This window comes from Bombus affinis, chromosome 12 (genome assembly GCF_024516045.1).
Source record: "Bombus affinis isolate iyBomAffi1 chromosome 12, iyBomAffi1.2, whole genome shotgun sequence".
NCBI lineage: Eukaryota > Metazoa > Arthropoda > Insecta > Hymenoptera > Apidae > Bombus > Bombus affinis.
In genome coordinates, this window is record NC_066355.1 from 9,224,462 (window position 1) to 9,250,495 (window position 26,034).

The 26,034-nt window shown below is 39.6% G+C and overlaps 3 protein-coding genes and 1 long non-coding RNA gene across 7 annotated transcripts in view; 2 read left to right on the forward strand and 2 right to left on the reverse strand.

Annotated features, from left to right (window-relative positions):
- The first annotated feature begins 1,835 nt into the window (after positions 1-1,835).
- Positions 1,836-15,749, forward strand: LOC126922669 (obg-like ATPase 1). 2 transcript variants are annotated; one of them, XM_050735449.1, is made up of 11 exons: positions 1,836-1,951; positions 3,705-3,886; positions 10,180-10,240; positions 11,706-11,833; positions 12,187-12,362; positions 12,945-13,022; positions 13,100-13,197; positions 13,339-13,479; positions 14,684-14,780; positions 14,847-14,969; positions 15,100-15,749. In XM_050735449.1, the coding sequence occupies exons 2-11, from the start codon at positions 3,706-3,708 to the stop codon at positions 15,208-15,210; spliced, it is 1,194 nt and encodes a 397-aa protein (XP_050591406.1). In that variant the 5' UTR covers positions 1,836-1,951; position 3,705; the 3' UTR covers positions 15,211-15,749. The 2 variants fall into 2 exon arrangements, with proteins under 2 accessions (XP_050591406.1, XP_050591407.1); XM_050735450.1 differs by lacking the exons at positions 1,836-1,951; positions 3,705-3,886 and adding an exon at positions 8,682-9,459 and having other exon boundaries at positions 10,163-10,240.
- LOC126922722 (uronyl 2-sulfotransferase-like) lies at positions 15,530-19,344 on the reverse strand. Its single transcript, XM_050735581.1, has 7 exons — positions 18,801-19,344; positions 18,044-18,253; positions 17,359-17,519; positions 17,164-17,235; positions 16,928-17,088; positions 16,583-16,853; positions 15,530-16,464 (listed from the first exon to the last, which is right to left on the reverse strand). Exons 1-6 carry the CDS (start codon positions 18,954-18,956, stop codon positions 16,705-16,707), a joined length of 909 nt encoding a protein of 302 aa, XP_050591538.1. The 5' UTR covers positions 18,957-19,344; the 3' UTR covers positions 15,530-16,464; positions 16,583-16,704.
- Positions 19,345-20,033: 689 nt separating this feature from the next.
- Positions 20,034-23,488, forward strand: LOC126922689 (protein kintoun). Of its 3 annotated transcripts, none has more exons than XM_050735494.1 (5): positions 20,034-20,601; positions 20,686-21,906; positions 21,978-22,200; positions 22,258-22,408; positions 22,489-23,488. In XM_050735494.1, the coding sequence occupies exons 1-5, from the start codon at positions 20,077-20,079 to the stop codon at positions 22,763-22,765; spliced, it is 2,397 nt and encodes a 798-aa protein (XP_050591451.1). In that variant the 5' UTR covers positions 20,034-20,076; the 3' UTR covers positions 22,766-23,488. The 3 variants fall into 3 exon arrangements, with proteins under 3 accessions (XP_050591451.1, XP_050591452.1, XP_050591450.1); XM_050735495.1 differs by having other exon boundaries at positions 21,978-22,185; XM_050735493.1 differs by having other exon boundaries at positions 20,035-20,601; positions 21,978-22,408.
- Positions 23,489-23,858: 370 nt separating this feature from the next.
- LOC126922754 (uncharacterized) overlaps positions 23,859-26,034 on the reverse strand; it is a 35,251-nt gene continuing 33,075 nt past the window's right edge. Inside the window, exons 4-5 of the long non-coding RNA XR_007712918.1 lie at positions 24,499-24,616; positions 23,859-24,055 (exon numbers count right to left, since the gene is read on the reverse strand). This is a non-coding gene — a long non-coding RNA (uncharacterized LOC126922754). The remainder of the gene's footprint in view (positions 24,056-24,498; positions 24,617-26,034) is intronic.

Genomic DNA, 26,034 nt, shown 5'->3' on the forward strand with positions numbered 1-26,034 from the left:
GCTTCGTAACTTTGCCATTTACATTTGCTCGTACCTCTCGATCAATTAAAAAGCTAATAAATATCGAATGTTCCGAATGGTTCTGATTCAATGACCAAGTATTGCGGTTCGAACAAGTTAGGATTCGCTTTCTTCGTATTTGCGTCTTCCAGAACATGGTTTAACGCGAACACGATTCGGATAGAAATTTCTTACGCAACTACGTCGCAACTAATAAGATTATTCGTTCGTTGCAACCCGGTGGTGCATCGTGGTCAAATAAATCTTCGAGCAACGAGCAGCGCGTCGGCGTTTTCGCCGGAATTAGTAACGCAATCCTTCAATTCGGCGCATATCTAATCTGCCGAAATTCCTATAATTCGCCAGGCTTTAATATGCTTTTCATCGAAATTGTCGAAGCAATAAGAAAGGGCAGAAGAGAGAAGAGCGTCGATCGTGCGCTACGCTGGCAAGATGCTCCAGTGCACCAGTGACGTCAGCGAGTTTGCGGTCTTCAAATTACAATATCACGAAAACGAGCGAGTTGAGATGGTACGGACTACGGGGCCGAACAGAGGTAGGAGAAAGGTCCTTTCCGCCAGCCGTGCGCTCGTGGAATAATAGCCTTCTGATTATATGCATTATATGGGCCGAGATTGATACGGTTCGTAATAAAATAATTGAAATAATCATACGGCACAAGGTCGACACAATGTTAGAAATCTGTTCGCCAAATGAAACATCAGTTAACGCAATATCGTGCTCGCGATAAATATGTCTGTGGCGTAATTGAAATCTCACGAAGTTATGCAAATTACATAATACGTTCGGCTTCCACGGTGAACGTTATGCGTTCTTGCGATTAAAGCGAATTAAGCAATTTTGGAAATTAAGAGAGTACGAGGAAAACTCGTTTCGTGTAACAACCATTTTCCTTTCTAAGGTAGGAAACGAATTTCTCGTTGAAACACGATGTCGGTGTCAACGATCGTCGCGTCCTTCCCTGATCCAGTCTCACGGCGCCAGACATAAAGGCACGCATACACGCACACATCTGCATAGTCGGTTATCCTTTTTTCTCCATTCCGAGGCAATCTTAATATTATCCTTCGAATTACGGCCCTCCGGTGATCAACGGCGTACGTTCCCATCACATACGCACACCGTCGAATTAGACTCCAATAATCGCGCTCGTATTTCGGAGCATAACACTGCTCGTTGCGTGGATGTTGCGTTACGTAACGAATCACAACTAAGTTAACTCTAGAAAATGTTGAACTCGTGAAAGCGATGAATAATAAACCATGACATTTGCGGTGTTAGTTGCGTCAACGATAAGGTCTAAGAGGCGCTTTTATTCCGCTTGAACGAAATCATAGTTTTACGCTATGATTTCAATCACGGGGTATTTTTTAACGTTGAAGTGGTTTTGCAAATTTGTTTGGGGAGGAGCGTGCGTGTTTATGGTTTCCACGAAAGCATTGCAATCAACCCTCGATGATGGCCCCTTTTTCTCCCACGGATTAAAGGTAGCGTTTCATTCCACACAGCTATTCCTAGAATCATAATGAACTTGTTTGCGAATAGATACTTCAGGATCGGATCATTGGAACAAACGAAGAAATCGTTTCAGAAAAAGCAAGAAGTAATTAAATATCAAAACAGCGGATAATAGTATATAATAATGGAAAAAAACAAATGAAAAGAATACGATATTATTGTTCGAGATATAATTCAAAACATATTTGATTACTCACTTTTTATTTTAACTTGTAGCTTCGTTGTCCTTTTTTCCCTTTATTTAATCTTCTTTTATCCAATCGACAAAACTCTCGGCTGGTAATATAGATATCTGTATCACTACAAAAGGCCGGTCGAACGTGTGACGTCGACGTCAGTGCAGTGCTGTGTTCCTCTTTGCCACGCGTTGTGCAGTGATATTTACCTAGGAACAATACGAAAAATACTCGAGGTATTTAATCGATACTCGATTATCTAATCATCTCTGTATCGGGCGAGAACAGCGTTATTCTCGTAGATTTTCATATAATTTCCACACAAGCAGGTAAGGTACGTGCATGCAAAAATGATGCAACGTTTGTTGTGCTGATAGAAACATACACGTGGCTCTTACGTACGAACGAACGACTCGAGCATACTGTAAGAATGTTAAAAAACAAATAACTGGAAATTGTTAAAGTTAGCAATCTATAAATAACTCGCTCTCCTTCTAAAGTAAGGTTAAGATCTGGTGTGCATCTTGCGTTTGGTTCGAGAATCTAGTGCTACGTGGCAGCACTGTACAATACACCTAAAGCTCGAAGCACCCCCAATCCAGCCGATACGGTACTAAATACTGGCGCCTCTTTCGAATTTCAAATTTCGAAATTTATATCACGTACGTTTTACTCGATTCGTTTTAACTCGAGAAACTATCGTCTTTAATAAAGTATTGTTATATTTCTATCGAGGTAAAGGTAGAAGAGGTAGAAGAAACGATCGATAAAGCGGAGGCAGCGATGGCGAGACGATGTCGTAAAAGCAGAGGCGACGGTGATACCACGGCGCCAGAGCGGCTGTTGAGTAGCATCGCGGGCGGGTCCTTTCTTCTCTTCCATTATCGTAATCTGCAAATTTCGTGGGTACCGTGATGAAGAACGGTTGGAGGTGGCGCGGTTTCGAGTTAAACTGTTCGAGAGAGTAGATAGTTTCGGGGATAGACGGAGAGGAAGAGGAAAGCCAGTCGGGATGGCTGATCGTGTGAAAAGGAACGAGAAAGGAAGGGTAGAGAGAGGGATCCGAAAGACGAGACAGAGGAAGAGGAATCGCAAAGTCGGTGGCGGATTGGCGGCCTAAGGCGCGGTTGCAGATTCCCGGCGTGATGCCGGTGATTCGCGGCTTTGGTGCCCAGTAATCGTCGGTCCCCTTACCCGACGTATTCCTCCTCCCTCGCATCTTTGCTCAGGAGAATCCACCTCGTCCCTTCTTCTTTCTCGTCGAATTCGCTTCTCCGCACTTTCGTTCGCCTCCCTTTGCTTCCCTTGGCCTTCCACGGGTCTCTCCCTTCGCCTCCCGTAGGCGTCTCGTACCTGTTTCATCCTTTTGATATGGCGCGGGCCCCGTTGTACAGCGAGCGAAGGATGAAAAGAAAGAAGGGGGGCAATCTTGCGGTAAATACAGCAATCGCTTGATGTGCCGTCCGCATTAATATAATTAGTCACCCCGAGCGCTCGAAAGCGACCCGATGTTTGAGAAGCCGACTCTCTCGACTCTGCCCTCTTGCTTCATTCTACTCGGCTCTGTCCGCCGTGCCTTGATTCTGTTCGAAGTATCAAGAGGCTGGGGGGCACTGCGTTCATAGGTAGGTGAAACATGGTGGACTGTTAAAGATTCCAAGGGTTGGAGGAACAAGGGCGTGGCCGATGTTGGATCATTTTCATTTCTGTCCATGCAAACTGATATATCAACCCCCTCTCTCCCTATAAATATGCAGACGCGGTCATTTTTGCATGCCGCGTTAGTACGTAGACAAAGATGAATCGGTAAACCTGGCCATTGTGAAGCGAATAGTGTCGCTGTGGAAATGAATGGAACTTTTCGAATCGAACCGAACCTCCGACAAACGTGTTACAGGATTTGCTTCTAATCAGTGCTAGATTCTTGAAATCGCGATACAGTTTCATATGAATGTGTGCAATGACGATAGATTTATATTTCTGTCATAGAATGGCGCCAAAGAAAATCGAAGAACCTGAAAGGAAGCCGCTTATTGGCCGCGTAGGTACCAATTTGAAAGTTGGTATAGTAGGCATACCTAACGTAGGAAAATCAACCTTCTTCAACGTTCTCACGAAAAGCCAGGCTGCTGCTGAGAACTTCCCCTTCTGCACCATCGATCCCAATGAAAATAAGTATTCATATTTTTTTCTTATGCATGTTTATTATAGACTGCGAATTTCTGTGCAAATTTGTATTTCTGCAAGTAAAGAACAAAAAGAAAGTAAAGAAATGGAATTTGGCTGGAGACTCGTTTTGCTTACTAAAAATTATGACGAGCACTTCGCTTTGGAAATTTTTTGTATTTTTCTATATTATATTAACTTTACCTTTAAATTTCGTCTATGGTTGCATATACATTCGCAGTCTAATAATCATAATAGCGATATCGTGTTGTACGTCATAGAAAATCTTTCGAATCTTAATTCGATTTTTATTATACAAAGCAACATTTTTTAGATGCTCCGACCTAATAACGTTAATCGTACTTCGCGTCTGCCACTACAAATATTTAACCTGTTATTAAATCGCATGTCGTTTGTTTGCAACTCTGTGTAAAAGATTCATATAGTAACCTAAAAATGAGATATATCCAACGATGTGTGATAAAACGTCGCGTCCCAAGATAAAAGAAGAGCACGAAGATGAGCGCGAGAAGTTTTACGCAGATTCATCGTTTATTATAAAAAAGAGTTTCTTCCGATTCATCAAAGGATATCCTCGCCAGAAGTATTCTCCTTCCTGGCCCGAAGCTCATCGATGTGTGTATCCAAAAGCTAACTCTTACTACGTCTTCCACGAAGATACGAATCCATTTACTAGATTTCCCGCCAAATGCGAGTCGAGAGAGTATGGAAATGTCCGAGCACACTTTGAACCCTCTCAAGAACCTCACGAGATTCGCGATCCCTATGACGAAACCGAAGCGAGAAACAAATATCTGGCGAGTGAACCAACTTGTTTCGTCGTTCTGGGAAAACCTGACTTGAACACTACGAAACTTGCGACCATGATCGCGGATTCTTGGAATTGCGTTTTGATTTCTCCGTTGTCGCTTATGAAACAGGAAATCCAGCAAAATAGCGAAAAAGGTAAATTCATGGCAGACGTGTTGAAAACAGGTGAATGTTTAGGTCCAGAAATTATCATGAATTTGATAGCCAGTCGTCTTAGTGAAAGGGACGTGTTTCACAAAGGGTACGTTGTAGAAGGATTGCCGTTAATTCCAAACGAGACACTCGATTATTCTTCTTACCCAAATATTTCCACCGAGAAGCTGGATCCAGAAAATGACGAGAATTTTATGAAGATTTTTAACACGTCGGTTCCTAGAACCTGCAATACAGCGAACGAAGAAGCGATCAAACATCACGATGTGTCGGATAATAGCAAAGATATTTCGACTTTTCGCGACCAAAAGATAAGAAATCAAGTATGTATCGTATTGGAAAATTCACGTTACGAACATTTTATTTCAAGTCAGATCGAAGATATTTTCGCAACGTGGCCCGTAAAACCATCGATAATCGTCTACGTAATGTGTCCTGACGCGGACGCGACGATAAAGCGTGCACATTTTCGTATAGATCCGACAACTGGTCGCACCGTAGACACGAGCTTCGCTGGTATGAGCAAACATATCGAGATGTTATTTTCTCATAACAAAATGCAGAATAACATGAACGTTTCCTTTGAATTGTATCAAGAGTTGACGAAGGAAGAACGAGTTTTAGACGAGAACCAGGGGAAATACTTACTGAGACGACCTTCTGACGAAAGATCCAACGTAGAATCGCAATGCGCAATGTACAAACGTCTGGCACTGCCTACGATCGAGAAATGGATCTTGCTATACAATCCACAGAACATAATTCGCGTGGATGGTCGTACACCTGTATCGCTAATGTTTCAAATTTTTATCTCACGGCTGCGCACATTGCCAGTGCCGCGTGTAATTCTTCCGCGAAAATTCACGAATCACGCTGCGTTAGAATTCGAGGGTGAATCGCCAGTGATACCCGTAACTGGCGACGAATTCGAAGATAAGTCGAACGATGAAGCGTTTCAAGATCTGAGAAACAGAGAAACCGTTTCGCCTCTATTCCCTTGGAGACTGTCGTCCTGGAATTTTCTTTGTCCCGTCGAATTGACAAAGGGAAGGACCGCGGAAGGATTAGCGAAACACGCCGTTCGATTTATGAACAAAGTCTTCTTTCTTTCGTCGAACGAGGCCGCGGATTTATTTATCGAAAATCCAAGAACTTTTATTTCTCCTTTGTCTCCGAGACCGACCTGTAAAATCGTAGTATTTGGACCTGACTATTCTGGCAAATCTGATCTCTGCGACGAATTGGCACGAGCGTTAAAAGGTACGATAATAAACGCGAAGGAAATTGGAAAATCTTCGGCGAACGTTAACTCGTATATTTATTCGCCGGATCATGCGATCGTGGAAGCTATACGGAGCGTGCCGAGAGAAGAAATCGATATTAAAATATGGAGAGACGGAGGTTACATCGTAGATGGTATGTATCCGAATATCGATTCTTGGAAAACAATCGTGGAAGATTCGGAGATTATCTTCGAGGATGCGATTCTTTTGTTCGACGAGGATCCTTATGATTATTTGATATCAAAATGGCGCAAAATTCGTGGCATCGAAAAGGATGAGCAATTCGAAGAAAGCTTCGAAGACCTTGGAGATGAAGAGGGCGAGGAAGAGGCGCAAGGTCTGGTCGAATATATTAGACACATTCAGAGGTTTAAGTCGGATTGGGAGGCGATACGAGAAAGAACGATGGATACTTGCAGAAATATTATTACCTGCGATGTTGGTAAAATCACCGATGTCTCGAAATACGTTATGGATCGAATTAAGGATCGTTACATGGATAAAGCGAGAGTTATGACTGACGAGGAGAAGGAAAGAGAAAGAGATCTTGCAGAATATATCGGCATGACCGATGACACGGAAAATATCGAGGAAGAAGAAGAAGAAGAAAGGAAAGGTGAAAGAGAAACGACGGAATTACCTTCTAAGGAAGATAATCGTCGCTTTGGAGACACTAATTACTACTGTCCAGTGGCGTTATTAAGATATAATATATTTTGGAAAGGCAAAGAAGAGTTCAGCGCTATTTTTATGGATAAGATATATCATCTATCTAGTCTCACAGCTCTCGAGGAATTTTTACGTGGCCCGCAAAAATTAGGTCTTCCATTGAAAAGGCCTTTATCTTTAATTCCACCCCTTCGTATGAGTATCATCGGTCCATCAGGAAGTGGGAAAAGCACGTTATCAGACGCGATATCTCGAGAATATGGTCTGCTTCATATAGACTACTTTAATTGTTTCACTACGTACATGGGATCGCGTGGAATGCGACCATTATCCCACAGAGACGTTCTTGTTTTATCAAACGAACTTCCCAATGAGGTAGAATTGCCAGCAGATCTGAACGACGAGAGATACAACAGCGACTCTAATACAATTCTGACATTTATTCGAAGTTATTGGAGAGACGGCAGTGTGCTTCTTCCTGAAAGAATGCACGACGAATGTTTAACGCGATTTTTCAAAGGACTTTACAGCGAAGCCGGTGCCGTGTTCGATCAGTTTCCAAGCTGTCCGCAAGACGTAGAAACTGCTATAAGAGAGTACACGGTGCCCGAGATAATAATAGAACTTCGTTGCGGTAGAGAGACGGTGTCGGACAGAGTAATACCGAAATTACTCGCGTCGTGGGAACAAAATTTGGAAGAGAAGAAACGTATCGAACAATTACGATACGCTACACAGCTTGAAGATTATCGAAGAGATCGAGATATTTGGGTGAAAAGAATGCTGGATGAGATGATCAGTCAACGATATATCGGCGAAGAAGAAGATAACGCGGAGCACGAATACAAGGACGAAGACGACATACTCATGGAGGAATACATGCTGAGCGATGATACGGATTTGGAAGAAATGGAATTGAAAAGGTTTGAGTTTGAAGAAGCGTGGTATCGAGAGAATCCTGAGCCTGTGCTGTTCACCGACTGGGAAGATTTTGAAACAGCGAGACAAAGAATCGAGCAGGAATTTTTCAGCAAGTATGAAACTGATTCTCAAAAGATAGCTGCTATTCGGAGCCGTCTAGAAAATGAATCGATACCGTATATCGTAGTGGATGCCGAAGCAGATGTAAAAGACGTTTTACTGCGAATTATGAGAATTCTCGAGCCTTACGTTCGTCGAGATATTTCTATCCTGGAGAAGATCTATACCATCGATCTTGAAACAGCCGACACTCTGCTTGATTGCGGCTATTATCTTTTAAGTTCCTTTGGCCGTTGGTGTCCTGTGCAGTTGCGTCGAAATAACGTTCCTCTGCAAATGTTTCTGCCACTGGAATCTGTGCAGGAGATTTATCCCGTCATACACAGACAATTCGTTTACTTCTTCGGCGGCAAAGACGCGCAGACCGCATTTTTAGAGAGTCCGTTCGAGTATCTCGAACGAGATTCTTGCGCACCTATTATTCCATTTCGGCTCTCTATCATTGGCCCACCGAAATGCGGGAAAACGACTCTTGCACAACGATTTGCCAACAAATATGGCGTAAAGGTGATAACGCGAGGAGCCGCTCTGCGTTACATCGTCAAATATTTTCCTTGGACAGAGTGGGCGCAATTGACGGAATCTTCTCTTCGTGCAGGTCGAACGGTTCCAACGGAATGCGTAAACCGTGCCGTTGAAATGTATTCCATCGATCCTAATGTGATTTCTCAAGGTTTCGTGCTCGATGGATTTCCCTTAAACCGCAAAGAATACGAGCAACTGACGTTTCTAGGTCTTCAACCAATGATCACTCTCGACCTGAAAGCGAATCTAACTTTTTGTCTCGACCGTTTGTCTCGCGCATCCGACGATCGAACGATAAAACCACCTACCTTCTCGAGTAGCTTTTTATCTCATCGCTATGCCGTTTGGGAAGTCGATCAGGGACACTTTCGAACTTGGTTAAAAAGCTTCACTCAGAACGTAATAGAAGTAGACGCGACTAAATGTATGTGGTATGTGTGGAGCCAAGCTGATCGACGCGTATGTTCCAGATACACGATCATCAGATCGTACTTTCGTGAAAGTGACTACGATACAATTCACAGCTTGAAATATATGAGCGTCTCGCCGTACGAATTTAGGAGACGACAAAGCCGGTTCGAGTCCTATTGTCCTCTTTGCTTGTACTACGAGGACACGATGAAGACTTCGGGACCTCCGGATCATCGAGGCACGATTCAGTTTAGGGAACACTTCTACTGGATTTGCTCGCAACATATCAATGAATTTATTCAACACCCGCAAAAATATCTTCCACCAGCGAACAATTCGTATCCACCGGCAGATCGTCCGCGAATTTTAACCGAAACGATCGACTTGGAACATTCGTGTTGGGCTAGACGTTTGCAAGTCAGAGGATTTTGCTTAGTAACGTACTTCGACGGATTACCAAGTCGCAAACTTGTACCTGGAAAGATAGTTATAGCGGTTTTGTACAAAGACAATTTATACCTGTTCTGTACGGAAGATTGTCGCGATAAATTTTTGGCACAACCCGATAAATACGCGAACGTTCAAATGAAATTTTTATATACGATGCCAACGATCGACGTAAAATCTCTGCCAAATGTTGGTTTCTTGGAACAAACGGTTTCCAAGTTAATAATCAAAGCTGTAAACGAAATCAGCGTAGATCGGCCGAAATTACCAGGTTTATCGCCTTCGGCTACCGCCGCCGTTTACATCGGTGTATATTTAAAGGCTCGTAACACATGTTGCGGCTTAAAAGAAACTGAGTTGTACAAAACAATTAGCAGAAGAATGTACAGTCGTGAAATGATTATCAAAGCAGCGACCCGAACGATGAAGAAAAGGATAAACCCTTTCATACATGCACCTGTATATAAAGATAAGGTTAATCCTACTTACAGATGCACTGGACAATTGTCTATGTTATCTCGTATATATGTACCTAAGTCGACTTCAATTACGTTTCGTCGAACATCACCGACACAAACTTTAGCCGATTCCGATGATAGAAAATCGACAATAGTAATAAACAAATTGTGAATAGATAATATGTCCTATTATTTTCTATCAGAAACTTTATCGAATCTCGACGATGAATCATCGGACGAATAAATTTAAATATTTTGTACTTTAATCGTGCCCAAATATTATTATAAAACTTTATATCTCAGTCTAATAAACACTTTGTAAATAGACAATAAACAACGTATAGATAATCTACCGTCTGACTGGAATTTCTTTTTCCAATATCCTATTATTTTTTTATTCCCCGCGTGAATGTACGATGACGCGTGTTATTTGTTAAGAAAAATGTATTTGTCGTCTAACTAGATTTTATCTTTCAGCACGTCGCGTACCCGTTCCTGACGCAAGATTCGATTACCTGTGCGAATATTTTAAGCCAGCTAGGTACGTATCAAACCTGCTACTACATACCGGTGAAAATATTGTTCGATCGTAACGACAAATATCTGATACGCGTTATTGTATTATTGAACAACGTGACGAGTCTACCAGAAAATGCACCCTCGCAATGGGAAACGAGTTGGAATAACCATTGACATTTCCATACTCCTTTGCTTTTATTTTCACAAGGCAGGGATAGGGAGGAGAGAAAGCGGTACGTGATCTGCAATGCAGATTCGACAAAATTCGTCTACGCGACGTATAACTCACGTTGAATATCAGCCGACTTCACGTACGTTTTTCTTTTACTCGCTTGTGGCATACTATTATTTAAGATAACATTTCGTAAGATATTTCTAAAACTTAGATTTATATGCGATATTGACTGGATTATTTTGCGTTAGAAAGATCAATGTATGCCCTCCGAAGAGAGGCTAGAAAAGATTAATTAAAATTTCACGTGACACTCGAAACTAATCAAACGCGATGAAAGTTCCACCGAAACACATGGAAACCGATATACGTGCTGTGGTATGCATCAACTTGTCGATGAAAGCCGTGTTTACCGTGCCTCGCGTTATCACGCTGGCTCGTTCACACGACGAGATTGAATGTACAGAGCAGCGGGAAGATTGGAAAGCAAAGCGTATGTTCGGTTCACGGTAAAATATTCTTCGACGCTGTTGTCGCTGGTAAACAGTTAAACTTAACCATGGCAGAGCGCAAAAGAGAGAGAGAGAGAGAGAGAGAGAGAGAGAGAGGGAGGGAGCGGCATAGAATCGATGAACTTCAAAGTATTATAACGAAGTAACGAAAAATTATCGAATGAAAGACGAATCGAGTTTGCTTTGCGACACGTGCTTTCCTCGGAATTCAACTAATTTGAAGAGATTAAAACTGGCTACCGTGTTAGATCAAAGAGCGTGTCTTGCATCCTGGTCACCCATGGCACCCAACTTCGAAACATTGTCGCCAACGGCCAACGACACTGCAAAGTCCGAATGGCTGTCACGTGTCAGATGATTCAACGATCCCTAATGAAAGCCACCTAACATGGCACTCCCCTTCTTGCTCATTTTACTAACGCCTCTCTTCAAAGGCTAATTGTTTAATGATGCTACTTGCATTAGCATTTAAATACAGCTCGTTGTCACTGCGACACCCTCGTTTAAATTCTAGGCGCGTACATGTTACAGTGTAAATACATCATCAGTCGTATTCTATTCGTACTTACAAGAAAGAGTCGCGAATGTTCCCAGCTCCGATTTGGATAAAACTTTGTAGGAACGAGGAACAGCCGAAAATAGTAGATTTATATATATGTATATCTTTTAGCCGCGGTGACTCAGGTTCGAAGGCTGAAACCACCCTCCAAAGTTCGATCTCTTAAGAGCAACAAAGTTCGCGACTTTTGCTTCTTGAACGAATCGAGAATCGCGATGAGACGCGTCCTTATTTGCGGTTTCAGCAAAGTTCCAGCTTTCTTAAATGTCGTGGACATTGCTGGCTTGGTCAAAGGTGCCGCGGAGGGACAAGGCCTGGGAAACAATTTCTTATCGCACATCAACGCTTGCGATGGGATTTTTCATCTTTGCCGTAAGTCCAGCATAAACATTCGATTCGATACGAAGCTCTTTACATAGGAGCAAGCGACGACGTTGCTGTCCCAGATGAACAATAACTGATAAAATCGATTACGTTAAAGGGAAGGTATCGTTGCCGATGAGATCGAGAGATTAGTTTATCATCGTGTTTGCTCCTTCCGTGCATTGCACATGCAATCATGGACACGAGTTTATCTTGCAACACGCACGAGTAGCTTATAGACGTAAGAGTACTATACCATTATAGCTTTCGTTAACAGTTTTCGTAGAACTGCATCGATTCTAGAAAATAAATTTCCGAAACTAAGCGGATTAATATCGTATTTTCGACGATCTGTGACGTAGGAGCGTTCGACGACGACGACGTTACTCACGTGGAAGGAGACGTGAATCCCGTGAGAGATCTCGAGATAATTAGCGAGGAATTACGGTTGAAAGATATCGAGTTTTTAAATGGTCATCTGGAGAAGTTGGAGAAGCTCGTTGTCCGAGGAAACGACAAGAAACTAAAGCCTGAATACGTAAGTAGTAATTTATGTTTGAAGCTTTGATGCGTTTTAACGTCGTTAACCCTGCACATCGAAAGAAATACATTAGGACGTTTAAAGAAACTCGTTCTCTTTTGACGTTCGGATTGAGAAACGAAGGAAATCATTGTAAATGTAGGCATATCGTAGAGCCTGAACGAAATTACCGAGGAAATTAAGAGAGCGCGGTCGGTACACTACTTCCTAGAACGAATCAATCGAATTACCCTCTTTCCGTGGATTGACCCACGGCAATTTCCGATCTCTCCCCTCGTTCTAGACTTTGCAATTTGCTAAAACTTTTCGAGAGTTCCAAGCTACCTCCTCGTCTTCTCTCTCGGTCAAAGTAATAGAGAGGCGTTTCGTTAGTGTACAATCCTCTAATCACAGTTCGATCTCGGGATTATTCCACTTGGTAGCGTACTTACTTACGAACTTACTCGTCTGGCTGACTATTATCGTTAGCGGAACACTGATCTTTTTCGAATCCAGTATTTTCGCACGGTAGTGGTAAAAAATACAATCTGTTGGAGAAAGCTAACGCTTACAGATATAATCGAGCGCTTTTCTGTGCAGGATACCTTATTGAAAGTGAAAGGTATAATGGTGGATGAAAAGAGGCATATCAGGTTTGCCGACTGGAGTGCTACTGACGTAAGTTAATCGTATCGCTTTGCAAATGAAAAATTTTAATGCTGTTTCAATGTTATTCTGGTCGTTCGTGTTTTTAGATCGAGGTTCTCAATAAATATTTATTCCTCACGTCGAAGCCAGTCATTTATTTAGTTAATCTGTCTGAAAAGGATTACATACGTAAGAAGAATAAATGGTATGTATATATCGTTTATTGTCTGGGATTTATATGTATATTATCATTATTTGATGCTTTCAAGAAACGACAGTCGATCGTTAATATATTAATTAACATACCAATTTTTCTTATGCCTTAACACTCACATGTAAATTTCAGGTTAATCAAAATCAAAGAATGGGTTGATAAGAACGATCCAGGAGCTATTTTAATCCCATTTAGTGGAACTTTCGAAAATAAACTTTTCGATATGGATGACGCAGAGCGTGCGAAATATCAAGAAGAAAACAAAGTTACTAGGTGAGTAACAGTGTCTATAATTCGTTACATAGCTCTATCTGTATCTTTTAAATTAACGCAAAAGTATCTTTATACTTGCAAATGAAACGAGCGCCAAAATAAGCAGTGTGTTGCGTGAATTTAAAAGAAAAGAAAAAAGGAGAGGCAGAGAGAGTGAAGGGAAGGGAGAAGGACGAACGTAAAAATCGTAAAATTCGTAAAGCCTAATCCTCCCCTGCTTTAAAACCTAAGAAAGTCAGGTTCCCATATTTAGCTATGCACCAGGTTATCTACTAATGGTAATAACAATGGAGGGCTCGGTTTAAGCGTCTAGACTAGCCCTACTTTCATGTAGGGTGACCAATAAAAACTGCGGCATCTTTACTGTGGCGCATTATATTTTTACGAACGGCTATTCAAATTCTTGCAAAATTGCATAAAAACCCCTCCTATCCTCCCGGGCACACCGGTATAACCAGGGAGACGAGTGGAATGAGGATCAACCGGTTCAGTTGGCTAGTGGGTCATTCGCGAACAAACTCAACCCGTGTTATACACGGTAAACTCGATCAAGTTCGCGTACATTTTCAACATTGTTATACTGTAACATACTATATGTTATATCGATAAAAGTAATCGACGTACAGAACTATAATGCGTTGGATAAAGAAAAATTTATTCGTTATATAAATTTATGATGCAATTATTTTGGACCGAAGGCGATTGCATAATTATAGCTAGCGTGGAAAATATAAAATCGTTACCAATGATACCTATAATCTGGCATTGATGGTTAGAAATCTAAATTCTTCGGCAAATTTTGTCGATCCCTCGAAATGATCGCATAAGGTAGGTTCTCTTGGTAATCACAGGGGACAAACGAAAGATTTCTAGATACCGCGATTTTATTTCGAGACCGCAGATAACCAAGGCGCCGAAGTAGATCTCGGACAGAGTTAGAGTGATAAAATTGCGGTATTAAGTCGTTCAGCTTTATGTGTATTCTCTGAAGTCTCGAAGTTCGTCGGGCTCACGGAACAGGATGGCTTCCCTTCTTGTACCCTGTCATTAGACGATATTCGGTTCGAGACAATCATATTCCACAGTCCTGTTTTTTGGCCACCCCTTCTTTGAACCAAGAATTCATTTTTTTCTGCCCCCCCTCGCCTTCTTTTTTCTAATACGAGTTGAAAATTTGCTGTTTCACCTTACGAATCGTTTTTAGCGCGCTTGACAAGATTATCGTTCAAGGATACAAAGCGTTGCAATTGCAGTACTTCTTTACAGCGGGACACGATGAAGTGAAAGCATGGACGATCCAGGTAAATCAAAGTGATCTTTTTCAATGTTCTTTCATGATCTTATCCGTGAATCTTTCGTTACTTCAGAAAGGTACAAAAGCACCTCAAGCTGCTGGGAAGATTCACACAGATTTCGAGAAGGGATTCATCATGGCTGAAGTCATGAAATTCGACGATTTTAAAAACGAAGGATCGGAAGCAGCGGTAAAGGTGAGTATCGTACTATGTGATATTTAACACCAATCGAATGCTTTTTATTACTTTTATTTTCCAGTTGTTCTATTATACGTATATGTAAATATGGCTATATTAATCATTTCTTTTTTTCTGTTTACTGTAGGCAGCCGGAAAATATAGGCAACAAGGACGAAACTACGTCGTCGAGGACGGAGACATCGTTTTCTTCAAGTTTAACGCTGGTGCTGGATTAAAGGATGCAAAGAAAAAGTGATGGCACGTTTTACTCATGTTGTTGCTCGTTCATCTCTACATCAACATGATCGCCATGTTTTGTTGCACGCGCGATTTGCGCATAAAACGATCAAAATCGCTTTCTGATACTCCTTAATTTCACTTTTCGTTCAATTTAAGATCGTATAATATCATAGTTGGTATCAATAGTAACGTTTTTATAGCAAGATTTCGAATTTGACTCAAATAGATATTTTTATATGTTCTATTACGCTATAAAGATAAAATATCCTATGCTTATACGATCAAGGTAATTTGTCAATTCTATTGTATCAATGGTGGTAATTACGTATAGATAGTACATATACCTTTTCTTTTATTTTATACAGCATCTTAATGACGGTAACTTGCATTTCTAAACAACAATAAATGTAAATAAATGACAAGAGCTTGATTATATAATACGCTGCTTTCTACCACTCGGAATAATCAGTAAACCACAAAACGATCATTGTACGTTTTCTAATGTTTCTTTGTATATTTCCATATTTATTCTAAATATATTTCTTTAAAAGATAATTATCTAATACCTTCTCCCTCGAGAATAGTAAAACCGTGTTTGAAGCTTGCTTTGTACATTTAAAATATTACGATTATAAAAATAACTATCTAATCTAGCTATAATATAGGTATTTTATCGGATTTTGCGTCGTGTGAATCGAGTATCAACGAAATATCCTCTTTATATTATGCTTAAAGGGGATAAAAGGCTTAGATTCTTATACTTTTAATTATATGCTAATAAGTGTAATTAATATCAAGTTTAAACAAATTACTATAGATTATTGTATATTACAATGACAGAAATTACGTATTTGGAACTTTGCATGACACAATTTTTGTACGTGCTGTGATTATTCCCAATCGATGATCACTGCTCAATAAAAAGTTCGATTGTTATCTACCCTATGAGTATTATCAGAGAGGAAATTTCTACCAATGCATCGAAAGACAACGAGGGTACTTTAACGTAGTTTACACGTTGAAAACAGTTATTATAGAAACATAAGTGTAACGCTGACATGGAAAACGTATAAATTATTGCTATCGTTACGATAAATTTATAATAAAAATGTAAAAATGAATAAATTATAAACTATGAAGATTGAAAAGTAGTTTCTTCTGTATATCCTATATTTTCTAGAAATTCTCAGTAAGCAAGTGGAGTCGACTCTAAGCAAATGAGATGCATATTGTTCCTGTACAGTACTCTAATTTTACAGGAACTAAAATCCTGAAAAAAATCAGATATTTTGTTGCGCTCTGCACAATTTAGAACGGTACAATACGTCTATCTGTCTCTCGTTTATACTATAGTAAAAATACAAAAGGGAAAGAATCCGTGATCATACCTTTCTTCCTAGAAAAATTTTTAATCAAATTTATTTCTGTATAAAATCATTATTATTGGAATATTTAATGTCTTTGGCATATTTTGAAACTAGACACTTATCATCGTGTAAATTTCATGGCTTTAATCAATGTCGATCAATGTTTCGTTCAAAAGTCGATATTTTAACCATTGATAAAATTCTATCTCATCCTCAAGAAGCTTAAATAAAATATCTCTTTCTCGTGCTCTTAGCGTAAGTGTTGGATCAGAAAAGTGTCTTTTTCTCGGCTCTAAATGAAATGAATTGAAACTAGATTGAATCTGAAATCTTACCGCCTAATTATACTTAATTATAATTACTTACGAATCTTTCTGTAACTACGTTTAGCACCTCGAAAGAAATATGGAAATTTATATTCCAGTACATCTATCGATTGTTCCATGTAATTTAATATACCGACAACGGGGTACCGTTCAACGATATTTGCCTTTGCTCGTTCTAACGCCCATTTGTTATTTATCTTTCTACAATTGATACGCGATACAGGGAAATAAAAAAGTTACCATATGCTACAAAGATGTAATATATTAAATACTCACGCGCATCGAGGATCTTGACCACAGAACGTAGGTATGGCTCTATGAAGCATGTCATTTCGCCTTTCACGATATCTGAAAAGTAACAAATGCATCTTTAAGTATAATTAATAGTTATTACATTCATAATATACCAGTAACAATTAACAAAATACAAATAAAACGAAAAATTCTACCGAAAAGAAATTTGATTTTTACCTCCGCAAATTGTGCGCACACATAGGATTTCTCACTAGGGAAATAAACGTCGGAGACTCTCTTCCGAACTTGGAGAAGTTCAGAAATCTAACATCTCCGTCGAAACTCAAAGGAATCGCTTCCTGTCTAATGATATTAGTAATTTCTTCTACTAACAGTTCCTACAAAATAGTTAGCCAAAGTTATTTATAAACTGAGAAACGCTGAACAACCGGATTCTCCTGTATCGTCTAAAACTGCAAACTAAAAATGTCACGATGATTATTTACCATACTGAAAATACATCGAATTTTTTAACATTTATCAACTTTCCTATCGTATTTCGCGCAGTCGCGCCACCTCTATCTGGCTTTAGCTAGACTTGCTCCAAATAGGTATTTCCGACACGGCTACTTTAATTGGAAAGATGAAAGTGGCACAACTTCGATTGCAACACTGAAAACCGACTCTGACATGAGCGTAAAGTGCAACAACCACTACATGGTACTATGATTAAATTTTCCCAAGATTTATGCGGCCAATGAATCAGCAGCTGATTCATATTTCTTACGTTATTGTTCGGCATTCGATCCATGCAGTTGCCATTTGAAATAGTACTACCATTATTTCGTGTTATTGGACGAGCATTAATATCGAGAACAGTAATTCAAAAACTATCTTATGAACGTCGTGTACGAGATTATACCTCTTGCAAAGTTGATAGAAGCCCATGATCACCAGGTGGTAATCGTATATGTTTAAACGCATTGTAACCCTGCAGACGTTGTAGCATCAAGACTAACAATTCAGCTCCAGCATCAGGTACACGCGTCAGCATTAAAACATGCTGGTTCATTTTAGGCAAACTTCCACGGGCACCCAATTCAGCAAGAGAAGGTGTAACGTATCGATACGTCTGCACAGTAAATCATATTAATAATCGTTGTATCATAACGGCTGCAACAAGCTAATAGTTTAAATTAATAAATAAACTGACAGGTTGCGATGGATTTATAAATGCAAATTCAAGTTTACATGAAAACGGTTAAAAAAATAGAAGCTAGACAATGATTTGTTTTACTTAATTTTTATGCATTTTTCCATCTTTTCCCGTGAACGTATAAAAATCTCTAGTCTATTAATAAAATCAACAAAATGTGTAAAGTATTATACGTAATCAGGAAATTCTCCAATTCTCTATCATACGCAATAAACTCGTTTGTAAATCGTAAAAGGGAAAGATCGCTTTCCAATAATTACATCGTTCACAGACGCACTTTCACTGCACTACAATCTAAACGCAACCAGTATCCTATTGGAAAAGAAAACAATTCTCAAACAGTACCATATCAAATTGTATCAAAAGTCGAAAATATTTCATAGAAAATGAAACATTTCACCGTATACATACATCGAAATAGCTAGTAGCCTTCATCTGAATCGTTTAATTGGATACAATTTACCTGACCTTTATGGACTTCCTGTTCTCCAGCGTAAGGCTTTTCTATGCTACTTCCTGTATCGTTTACAGTTTCCACTGTTGATTTCGAATTTAAAACAATGAAGAAAACCGTCAAGCAAACAGCGACACTAGTTAGCAAGCCACGATTTCGCCGCATCTCAAAACGAGACTCGACTGGTTCTGATCCTTCGATGACGGCTATCTTTCTTCTTCGGATACTATTTTGCTAATAATCCTGATCACGAACATCGAAAGTCTGAGTCACGGATTATCAGCGTTTGTTTCTACCAAGTAACTAAAGAGAATGTCAGTGGGTCAGAGACTTCGTACTGCTTGATCCCCACATCTTCACCTAAACTCCCACCAATAGTGGAGCTCACGAAAAGCGAAACTTAGCTTTTCCTGATGCATTTATCGCGTTCATTGCATGCATGAACCGCGGTTTCCAACTAAACATCCGAGAGGTTTAACCTACTCGAGATGTCAACACAATAGATCAGAATACAGGTGTTTATGCATTTTGATATCCTTATGAACATAACGAAGGAGCTGCGAGCTAAATAAATATTCGTTTACATCCGCTAAATATTATAGAAAGTACTTTACATTGGGTGTATTATACATTTTTCGTTCTCATATGCATTAAACTTTTGTACATTTAAATTCTCGGGAAGTGCGAAATAACAAATCATTTCCATACGACATTTAGAATATAGATCTATTCCTGTTCAACTAGGTTGCATCCTTCGTTTCTGTTACAAATTTCATAGTGCATCCATCGACATACATATTCATAAAGTGAGATAGCAAAAACGGTGAAAGGCAGCGCAACTCTTTCATTCTAAATGATGATTCTACTTCTTTGCTATTCAATGCTTCTATCGACCTTCGTAACGCAGTTAATGTTTGTTCGATACGCCGGCATTTGCTTAAACAGCAAAAGAGGATGTTCGACTGACAATTGGAAACGTTGAAATTAAGCAGATTCACGCGATATTCCTACGTGATACTGTCTCTCCCAGTGAAAAAAGGTAAAGTGTCTTGTCAGAGGTCGGAGAAAAGGTTTTGTTTTAACAGTAAATATAAAAAGAACAGAGATATATAGCGCTAAAATAGAGAATACTAGAAAAAAGTGGCGCGAACGCCATTAGACGTTTGGAAGTTCCGTGTTTGACCGCTATTCAACCGGCCGGCGTAGTGGCGCAACCGTCCACGTGGTACAGCGATTCGCGATCATTCTACTGCGACTTTATTTGTAAACACTATTGGACTGAAAGATGGACGCTTACGATATGCATAAGAAAAATTGGGAAGATTTAGACGTGACCAAAGAAGAGCTGAAAAATTTGACCGAGTGCCTGAAAAAGGAGGAGTTCCGCAAGATGTTGATCGAATACGTGGAAGAGGTGACTGATCCGAAAAATATGGAGGTCTATCAAAAAGAAATTACGTTGTTAGAGAAGAAACGGGGCGTCGACGTTACATTCGTTACTCCACAGCCTAGTTACGTCATAAAAACCAGCGTAGACGGAGACAAAAAATGTTTCCTAAATATTTGCACGAGCGAACTTACAGATCCGCCAAGCAGTCAACCTTCCTTCGAACAAGGTCATCATGGACAACAATGGTCTATTCCCTACTTGTTAACACCACCTCGTGATGACCTTGACAAAAAAAATGTACGTTGCAAAGTCTTCGATGTGATATTTCATCCTGATACCATTTTCCTATCGACGAAACACGCAGAACTTCGCAAAATCGTAAACAGCACGGCTATAGACGGTATCGAAAATAATTTTAATGTAAGTACCACTATTTTCTTGGATCATTGTACAAAGTTACTTATCTGTTTGTCTTTATCATTTGATTTTTATTGAACGTGTTAGGTCAAATTGGATAGGAAAAATATAAAGTTTCCACAGATAAGATACAAAGGAATATGCCATCCAACTGTGATCAGAAAACCATCCAAGAGTCAACCTGAAGAGGAGTTGGATATAGAACCAGAAATCTATCAAAAACTAATGGCCAGTTACGACAAGAGCAGACAACCACGACCCAAGCGTATGGAGAAAGCGCCAAAGCGGTCATCTTCTACCAAATATTATAACAAAAAAGCAAATAAAAGTACAGATACAGATAACAAATTTACTACACCAAAATTTTCTGTAAAACACCAATCTGACGTAGAGCTGGAAGATTTTAGCACTAACAGAAATGCAAAAATGAATGCTACGGTACCTAAGAGATTAATCATCACTATAGATCTACCCCTACTAAAAACTGCCACTGATGCTTCTCTAGATGTACAAGAACGTTATCTCAGCATAAAGAGCATAAAACCTGCAAAATATTTATTGGAGCTTCCTCTACCTTATCGTGTGGATGCAGATGGGGGTAATGCTAAGTTTGATGCAAAACACAAGAAGCTTGTTGTTACACTACCAGTTATACAACCAGTGGTATCGGTATCTAATATCAAAGAGGACAGTGGAGTAAATAGTGATCCTTGTAATTTTGATACTACTGTGCCGCTACTACTAGAAGACTCCACGGAAGATTCTCCTAGTCAGAGTCATAAAAGTAACTCTACACCTAAATTAGTTGAAGAATGTGAAACAGTGCTTGCAACTACAAAAACGGAATATGAGAGCCAAAATGTAGAAGATTCTAGTGATACGAAACTACGGACTAGCAAAAAAGATATAAACACATTTTTAGATCCTAGCATTAAGTATTCACTGCCAACATTTATTTGTAATATATATAAGAATCAATTAACGATTACTGTAAATGTAAAAAATGTCAATCCAGATTCTATTCGCTATAGAATTTTACAAAATAATTTAGGGATACACACTTTACTAACATCTGTAGGTACAGGATTTTTTCCACAGCACTATTCGTTATGTTTAAAAATAACCGAGAATTCTGTAAATCCCGATTCGGTCACAGTCGAACCGTGGGATAACAATGTTGTATTTACTATTACGTTAAAAGATGTGGAAAATTTAGGACAGTACTACGTTGGTATAGACGAAGAGTTCATGGAACAGAAACATTTTCCTACTGTTGCGTCTCTCAAGAATCAACTAGAAGAATTAACGGTAAGTATTTTAAATATCTATAAAAGTTAAAGCGAAAGATTATCTTGTACTCATCGACTCGTGCTTTACAGAGTAAGGCCGATGACTTCGAGGCGGATCAAAGAATCGACGTGCAAACAGAAGGTGATAGTGTCGTTATAAATATTAGCCCGAACCATTTAGATACGGACGATGAAGTTGAACGACACAGTACAACACCGATGGAAGAACGACCAAATCTTTGTCATACTGTAACAAAGACTAGATCTGTTTCAGAGAGCAGCGGAGATGAGTTGATAAGTAATAATATAACAGGTACATTCCCAAAAAGTATATTAAGATCGCAACGCAATCATAATCTTTCGCGTTCAGTATCCGAATCGAGTGCCGATGAAATTGGAACGGCTGCATCGTCTGTAGATTGCCATTACGATTCGATACCGGATTTAAATTCTGAATTAGATTGTTCCAGCTTAAAAAAGACAGTACGATTCAACGACGTAGTATCGCGGCAACTATTCAGGTACTATCACAATAGCGATTGTATCGATACTTTCTTTTTTAATAATCATGTACATCGATCAACTTGTTTAATTTTTTTAGATCGAACTCCAGTATTCTTGGTCAGCGTAAAAAGAACCAACGTAAATTACGAAATAAAAGGCGTGCTTATGAACGTAGAATGAGCGAAAGCGAAAATTCCGAAACGGAGGAACGTGATAAGTACAAAGGAAATCAAAAACATACAGAAGTCTCTGAGACTGTAACGAGTATCAAAGAAGAAATGAATGAAATTCGTTCGAGCAACTCGGATGACACTGCCAAGGACGAGGTTAAAGCACAATTCAAGAACGATTTGATATTCGACCTTGATATGTAGATTTTATTTGTTCACCAACGGAGGCGTTTTGTAATGTATATGTGATAATCTTTTTAAAGCGAATTTGAAAACTTTGAAAGATTTTAAAGCGAACTAAGATGGTTTATCTACCGTCTTCGAGGAATTAGACAAAAATATGGAATCTACTTAGAATTATGTGATAATGTCTCGGTGAAATTGTATATTCGTACTAACGTAGAAGGTTCTCAAAGAAACAATCCTAGATAGAATTTTTTCGTTTGATAGTTCAAAAATATCGACCTTACTCTACATAATATTTTATCTTCTATATTTATAAAATATAATGTGAAAATAAGAATCTTTTGAATGTTTCTCGCGCGATCTATTTTGAATTTTAACCATTTCGTATAGAAGAAGTAAAAGGATCACGTTTTTTAAAATTTTTTGCGGGGAAATCTATTTTATAAAATGGAACGTGCGTAACGAGTACACCTTTGCAACAATCACGATATAATCTACGTCACGATTACAACATGTAGCTCCATTGTTGGAGTAAATAACGCACTTGCTTTCTTAGTGAAGCGTTTGCCATATCAGCATGCACGTAACACAATACTAGCACATTCTACTCAACAGAGAAATGGGAATAAAACTTCACGATACGATCGACTTTAATTCATCGTTTCTATGAAATTTGATTCCAAAATTCTCAGACCGTACTATCGTTATGAGAAACGTTTACAATATATTTTAAACAAATAACTAGTTGATTTTATTCACCCTATTTATATACCAAGTTATTTCCAACAGTGTATTTTCAAATTTTAATGAAACATCCGATGATTTTCTGTGTTTGAGAATCCTTGCCTCGTTGCTAGGCATTGTCTGTCGCGGCAGAACCGTTTCTATTCGAAACAGTACAAGTTCCCTTATCATCGACAAGCAGTGGCCGTAAGGTGCGAAACAACGTTACATCGTAGTAGTAAAATGCGACAGAAAAGTGGGACAGCCAACACGGTGGAGGAAGTTGGCCCGCGGTAGGAGCTGCGGATGTGAGGTTGCACGTAGTTGAAGCCCATCGATCCCGCTACCTGCGGGGGTGTAAGGTCGTTACACTCGCGTCTACCTATGTGCGAGCTGCATCGCATAGTTCCTCGTATTATTCCTATTGATGCCCCGCTACGGGAGCGAGACAGCGACGACCCTCACGAATGCAACGTTCTAATTTCGCGGCACAACCCCCTCTGCAACCACTACCACAGAACCATCGTGGTTCGCGACGACGGAGACGGGGTCGCGGCCTAATTCGCAAACACTCTAAGAGACGACCTAGAAGGACAAGGGCCTCTCGTCAAACACTACGAAGGTACTACCCTCTCTTGGGAATGTGAGCTAAAGAGTAGAACACATATCGCAAATCTGTCGACATTTTCAAGATTTTTTATCTTCTCTCCGTTTCATCTTAGCATCGATAGCATACGTTATAATATAATTAAAAGGATTCGGTTACGAAAATATTTTGGGTACGATCAGCAACGAATGAAATAAAAATTAACCATTATCGCAGAGGATCGTTCTGTTTCGCGTTTGCTCGGTCAGCTCGATCTCAAATTGATTTAAGTTTGATAAAACTCACGCGATCAAATCGTGTAATAAATTTCGTGATTGAACCTGCTGACGAGATAAAGGTGGTAGGCCTGACTAGCACCAGGTCGATAAGTCGTCCACCTCTAGAGAGAGTCAGAGGTTGGTGTACACGAGGGTATACGTACCCCATGTACCGTAGTTACTGTAGACACGACATCGGCAATGCGGCAGCCGTTACGTCGTTATACCGTCCGGCCATCGCACCTGGCACCACTGGAAAACACAGACCAGGCCGACCGGTATCTAAAAGAGAATTACAGATGTTAAACGTCAGCGAGTTATTTGCCACGGCGGAGATTTTAGCAACCTCGTTCACCGGTAGAGATATTCGCACACCAGGATCACGTGGAACCAAAGAACTTATTGATAGATATTTATAACATAATACCTCAGCGTGGGTGGTAGAATCACAATCGAATTCAATATAATAGTACCGGAGCTATCGGCTTCAAAGACTTATTAAAAATTTCTAATGTCTCAGACGTTTAAGCAATAGGAAATTTCTGTCTGCAACGATAGCGTTGTTTGTACAAAGATGTAATAACTCCTTTGAGCTTTCAAGAGGTCGGCTAACCTCGGAATAACTTCCCTGCGACCCAAAAGCGCATCCAGAAAGCTGCCATACATTCCGTGCTTAAACTAAAATAAACGTTTTGAGCATGTACTTTTATTATAGCATATACATTTATATAATATACATTTATTCTGAGCACAATTCTTCGCACAAGTCTTTTCTCGCTGCGAGAAAACTACGGTCCAAGAATATGTCAGTTTCTCGTTCAAAGGTAAAAGAAAAGTAAGGGTTGAGTAGAACGGGAGGTAAGAGGACGGAAAATGGACTCGTTAATTTTACCATCGTTCATGGTGAAATTGTTCGTACGACTTTTTGTTGTTTCGAACATTCCTTGGGGAAGCAAAGAAGATCCTTCAGTAAACCAGGAGGGAAAAGAATGGTAAGTATCCTTAGAACCTTCTTGCCTCTTTTTTATCTCAATCCGTCTCCTTTTCTCCATCCCTCCCTACGGAGTCAGGTATTCGAAGTAGTAGAGTATCGATTATATGGACCCTGCTTCGTGACCACGCGCCGTCTATACGCCGTGCTGTCCGGATAACCCACTGACACTGACAATTTTCGTGCAACACAGGCATTTTTTTATAGATTAATTTTTCTTCAGCCTATCAATATCGCGTTTTTTGCTGCATATTATTCGATATTACGTTTCCATCTTATATAAGCAGAAAACATTCATTCGTTTGTATCATGAGTTGATATTTTTCTCGACATGATGAACAATTGTAAATTCGCGTTTGAAATTCCACGTTCGTATCCGTTGTAGCATGTATACGATAGAAAAATAAATATATTTTCCACTTCGTGAAAGATTTTAGTCTCGCGCACTTTATAGAGACCCGGCTAAGGGAACCCTACTTGGATTATTATAGAAAATATATCGAACATCATTGTGGCAGACGAAGTGGGGTTCTATAAAGTAGGTGAAATCCACTTAAGAAGAAAGCTAAGAAAAAAATTCGAGAAGAGATCAAAATAGATTTTCGCGAAAATATCGAAGGAATTGACGTATTGAAATTTTTTCTATGAAATGGGGGATTACCAACTGATTGCAAGCTGATATGTTACCTCCAAGCGCTACTCTCGCAAG

Coding starts and splice junctions, on each gene's coding strand:
- LOC126922722 (XM_050735581.1), bottom strand. CDS start 18,956: ATGCGGCGAAATCGTGGCTTGCTAACTAGTGTCGCTGTTTGCTTGACG. Junction 17,520..18,043: donor TTCTATCAACTTTGCAAGAG/GTATAATCTCGT, acceptor ACTATTTTGTAG/GAACTGTTAGTAGAAGAAAT. Junction 17,236..17,358: donor TGTGCGCACAATTTGCGGAG/GTAAAAATCAAA, acceptor GTTACTTTTCAG/ATATCGTGAAAGGCGAAATG.
- LOC126922689 (XM_050735493.1), top strand. CDS start 20,077: ATGGACGCTTACGATATGCATAAGAAAAATTGGGAAGATTTAGACGTG. Junction 21,907..21,977: donor ATCAACTAGAAGAATTAACG/GTAAGTATTTTA, acceptor CGTGCTTTACAG/AGTAAGGCCGATGACTTCGA. Junction 22,409..22,488: donor GTATCGCGGCAACTATTCAG/GTACTATCACAA, acceptor TAATTTTTTTAG/ATCGAACTCCAGTATTCTTG.
- LOC126922669 (XM_050735450.1), top strand. CDS start 8,810: ATGTGGTATGTGTGGAGCCAAGCTGATCGACGCGTATGTTCCAGATAC. Junction 12,363..12,944: donor AGAAACTAAAGCCTGAATAC/GTAAGTAGTAAT, acceptor TTTTCTGTGCAG/GATACCTTATTGAAAGTGAA. Junction 14,781..14,846: donor TGAAAGCATGGACGATCCAG/GTAAATCAAAGT, acceptor TCGTTACTTCAG/AAAGGTACAAAAGCACCTCA.